The following is a 4,820-nucleotide window of genomic DNA, read 5'->3' as shown; positions in this document are numbered from 1 at the left end:
TACCTTCAACTTATAGCTATTGTTTTGCTACATTTAGCTTTTAGCAAATGTAGTGATAGATTTAGCTAGCATTTTGCTACCTTCAACTTATAGCTATTGTTTTGCTACATTTAGCTTTTAGCAAGTGTAGTGATACATTTAGCTAGCATTTTGCTACCTTGAACTTATATCTATTGTTTTGCTACATTTAGCTTTTAGCAAGTGTAGTGATACAATTAGCTAGCATTTTGCTACCTTTAACTTATAGCTATTGTTTTGCTACATTTAGCTTTTAGCAAGTGTAGTGATACATTTAGCTAGCATTTTGCTACCTTTAACTTATAGCTATTGTTTTGCTACATTTAGCTTTTAGCAAATGTAGTGATAGATTTAGCTAGCATTTTGCTACCTTCAACTTATAGCTATTGTTTTGCTACATTTAGCTTTTAGCAAGTGTAGTGATACATTTAGCTAGCATTTTGCTACCTTCAACTTATATCTATTGTTTTGCTACATTTAGCTTTTAGCAAATGTAGTGATAGATTTAGCTAGCATTTTGCTACCTTCAACTTATATCTATTGTTTTGCTACATTTAGCTTTTAGCAAGTGTAGTGATACATTTAGCTAGCATTTTGCTACCTTCAACTTATATCTATTGTTTTGCTACATTTAGCTTTTAGCAAGTGCAGTGATACAATTAGCTAGCATTTTGCTACCTTCAACTTATAGCTATTGTTTTGCTACATTTAGCTTTTAGCAAGTGTAGTGATAGATTTAGCCTAGCATTTTACTACCTTTAACTTATAGCTATTGTTTTGCTACCTTTGGCGTTTAGCAAGTGTAGTAAAAGATTTAGCTAGCATTTTACTACCTTCAACTTATAGCTATTGTTTTGCTACATTTAGCTTTTAGCAAGTGTAGTGATACATTTAGCTAGCATTTTGCTACCTTTAACTTATAGCTATTGTTTTGCCATATTTAGCTTTTAGCAAGTGTAGTGATACATTTAGCTAGCATTTTACTACCTTTAACTTATAGCTATTGTTTTGCTACATTTAGCTTTTAGCAAGTGTAGTGATACATTTAGCTAGCATTTTACTACCTTTAACTTATAGCTATTGTTTTGCTACCTTTAGCGTTTAGCAAGTGTAGTATAAGATTTAGCTAGCATTTTACTACCTTTAACTTATAGCTATTGTTTTGCTACCTTTAGCGTTTAGCAAGTGTAGTGATACATTTAGCTAGCATTTTGCTACCTTTAACTTATAGCTATTGTTTTGCTACATTTAGCTTTTAGCAAGTGTAGTGATAACTTTAGCCTAGCATTTTGCTACCTTTAACTTATAGCTATTGTTTTGCTACCTTTAGCGTTTAGCAAGTGTAGTGATAGCTTTACCATAGCTAGCATTCTGCTACCTTTAACTTATAGCTATTGTTTTGCTACATTTAGCTTTTAGCAAGTGTAGTGATAGATTTACCATAGCTAGCATTCTGCTACCTTTAACTTATAGCTATTGTTTTGCTACATTTATCTAGCATCTTGCTGTATTTAGACGTAAGCTTGTGTTTTGATAATTTTAGCTAGCAATTTGCTACCTTTGGCTTCTCATAATACGCTTGGACTTTTGCTACTTTTGACCAACAGAAATGTTGCTACGTTTGGCAAATAACTATAAATTTGCAATCTGCAGCTAGCATTATTTAATTTTGGCTTTTAGCTAATGTTACGCTAAGAGGTGAAAAGGGGAATAATCCAGATAGGATGGAGAAAAGTTTACAAGACAGTGGTGAAACCAGCTGTGATGTATTGTCTGGAGACAGAGACATGGACAAAAAGACAGAACAGGAAGTTGAAATGAAGATGATGAGGTTCTCCTCAGGAGTGACAAGGACGGAGAAGATCAGGAATGAGATCATCACAGGTTGAACAACTGGGAGATAAAGTTAGAGAGACCAGACTGAGATGGTTTGGACATGTCCAGAGGAGGGACAGTGGGTATACTGGTAGAAGGATGTTAGAAATGCAGCTGCCAGGAGACAGACAAAGAGGAGATATTTGGATGGAGATGGAGGTAGTTGAAGTGAGGACGGAGTGGGATGGAGGATGACTAGTTGAAAGAAGATATTTTACTGAATAACAGACATATTGATAAATCAACACGTAAAGAAGCAACACTCAGTACTTTTCCAATTCACAATAAAATGAAGTGATCAAATTACAATCCACATCAGTTCCCACTTCTTCTTCTTTTTTTTTTTTTTTTTTAACTAACGGTTGACGTTCTTTAAATCAGCGACGTGCGGGTCGTCAAAACTCCGAGCTGGTAGAATGTCCCTGAACGCAGCACGTGAACAAACATCCGACACTGTTTTTCTCTCTCCATCACAAATGCCCGCGTGGCTTCTTACTTACGACGGTTCTTAGCTCAAAATGTAGTAGTTCGTCAGTAAAGATACTTTTATTCACCTCTGAACTATCTTACAACATATATTTAACGTTTTAGTGTTTGTTGGGTTACACTTAAATTGAACGATGTTAAGTAAATGACGCTGTTTAGGTGATTTTTTTTTAAGCTAGCTTCCTGTTTGTTTGCTGCACTACTCACCGCTGAACTTAAACGGGAAAAGCAGCTGTCAGGTCGGGCAGACTCCCCAGCCTCACAAAAAAAACTACGCCGTGAAGAAGTTATTCCGGTTCTCTTCAATACGGTTTATTAAAAAAACAACATATTCTGTCGATTTGCTCGTGTCGTTTAACTAAAAACTGTCCAACTCACTGTTTTTCTGTGAGAAAGTGGGAAATACGGCGATGGTCGAGCGTGTCCAGCTGCACTCTTCAGTCATTGGTTAATAATGACGTCAATCAACGGTTTCGGGCAACGCTATTGGTCCACGCGGTCACAAGGCCCGCCTCACAGCTCCATTCACGTAAGTAAACAAAAAAACAGCCTATTTTTTCCCCCTCGCTGTCCTTTTTGTTATAACCAGCATGACCTGTTTGTGTTTCACAACGTGGGCGTTTAGACGAGGTTTAATATTTCTAGAACAGTCGAAGCTGTTAGTTTATTGAACCAAATAACGTGTGGAATGCGAATAATCCATGAAAGGACGAGAACAAAAGTAAATGTGAGCCATAGGAAGGATGTTAAAATGACTTCAAGATAAAAACAAATGTGCTAAATAAAAAGCTTGCGCGTATGTTTGTGTACTTTAGCTCTAATTATTACAGATTAAAGATACTTCGACACGGAACTGCCACTTTTGACAAGTTGAGGAATCAGTATAATGAATAGCTGGAGTTGTTTTGTTTTGCTTATTACAAAGTTGCCAACATTTGAGCTTGTTCAGCCGATTAAAAGACAGGCACATCTGTGGGCAGCACACCGCCACATTTTATATTTTTGTCAATGCGCTTCTCTTAGAAGTGTGCTTTTCTTGACGGGGGGTCTTTTTTTCTGCGCAACACCAACCGAGCCCTTTAGGAATAAACTTTGCAGCTTTTCGCCTCCTCCCCAGGATGGCATTCATTTGGCCTCCAGTGCTAAAGTTAAAAAGCTTGGCGTTATTTTTGATCGCGACACGTCTTTTAAACCCCTAAAATTACTAGAACCGCCTTCTTCCACCTGTGTAATATCGCTAAAATTAGAAGCGTCTTGTCAAAAAATGATGCAGAAAAACTGCTTCATGCGTTTGTCACGTCTAGACTGGACTATTGTTTATTATCTGGGTGTCCAAAAACTTCTTTAAGTCTTCAGTTGATCCAAAATGCTGCTGCCAGAGTCTTAATGAGTTAGCAGGAGACATCATATCTCTCAAATTTTAGCTTCTCTCCAGTGGCTCCCTGTCAAGTCCAGAACTGAATTCAAAATCTTACTTCTAACATACAAAGCCCTCAACAACCTAGCTCCATCTTCTATTCGAGATCTTATTGTTCCATATTTTCCTAACAGAGCACTTCGCTCTCGGACTGCAGGTTTACTCGCGGTTCCTAGAGTTTCCAAAAGCAGAATGGGGGGCAGATCTTTCAGTTGTCAGGCTCCTCTCTTGTGGAACCAACTTCCAGTTTCTGTCCTTGAGGCTGACACGTTGTCCAGTTTTAAGACTTCCCTTTTTGATAAATCCTATAGTTAGTGTTGGCATGGATTTCCTGAGCTACCCCTTAGTTATGCTGCTATAGGCTTAGACTGCAAGCGGACAAACTGACCACATTTCCTCACTCTGCTGTCTTTGCTTGCTCTTCCTGTTTGTGTTTGTAATTATTTCAATCTTAACATGTGTTTTTTGTCTTTCCTCCTATAGAAACTACATCTGGACCCGACGTTCTGTGTTTGTCTGCTTCTCCTTCCTGTCTTCTCAAACTCAGCCGGTCGAAGCAGATGGCCGCTCGTCCTGAGCCTGGTTCTGCTGGAGGTTTCTTCCTGTTAAAAGGGAGTTTTTCCTTCCCACCGTTGCCTCATGCGCTCGCTCAGGATGTGAGACTGCGACGAAGTGACGCTTCAACTCGGTCTTCTGGTTTCCTAAGATCGAGAACTTTTACTACTGGTCTTTTTTTATGCCTGTGAATGTTTCTGTTCAGTGCCCTGAGACGACTTCTGCTGTGAGTTGTCGCTGTTTAAATAAACTGAACTGAATAAAGGGGCGCATTAAATGTTACCAGATTATCACCCCTCATGTCGCTTCTTTTAATCCACAATAAATTACAGGTTGCGTTACTTTAAAATCCCAGCGGAGGGCGACAGCAGCACACCCAGACGCTCATTTAGCACATCAGCTAACGGATTACTGTAATTCAGTTTAATTTGGATTAAAGTGGAGTGGAATCAAGAAAATATTCAACCCA

The 4,820-nt window shown here is 38.4% G+C and overlaps 1 protein-coding gene across 2 annotated transcripts in view; it reads right to left on the bottom strand.

Annotated features, from left to right (window-relative positions):
* Positions 1–2,835, bottom strand: part of paip2b (poly(A) binding protein interacting protein 2B) — an 11,482-nt gene extending 8,647 nt beyond the window's left edge. Inside the window, exon 1 of one of the 2 annotated variants that reach the window (XM_037684112.1) lies at positions 2,758–2,835. In XM_037684112.1, coding sequence (XP_037540040.1) covers positions 2,758–2,824 — 67 coding nt within the window. In that variant the 5' untranslated portion in view covers positions 2,825–2,835. Of the gene's footprint in view, positions 1–2,586; positions 2,674–2,757 lie in introns of those variants that run through there. The other variant, XM_037684127.1, reaches the window with a different exon arrangement.
* Positions 2,836–4,820: the final 1,985 nt, after the last annotated feature.

This window comes from Nematolebias whitei, chromosome 1 (genome assembly GCF_014905685.2).
Source record: "Nematolebias whitei isolate Nwh7 chromosome 1, NemWhi1, whole genome shotgun sequence".
NCBI lineage: Eukaryota > Metazoa > Chordata > Actinopteri > Cyprinodontiformes > Rivulidae > Nematolebias > Nematolebias whitei.
The sequence above is the reverse complement of the archived record's forward strand: the minus strand, read 5'-3'. Positions and strand labels throughout refer to the sequence as shown.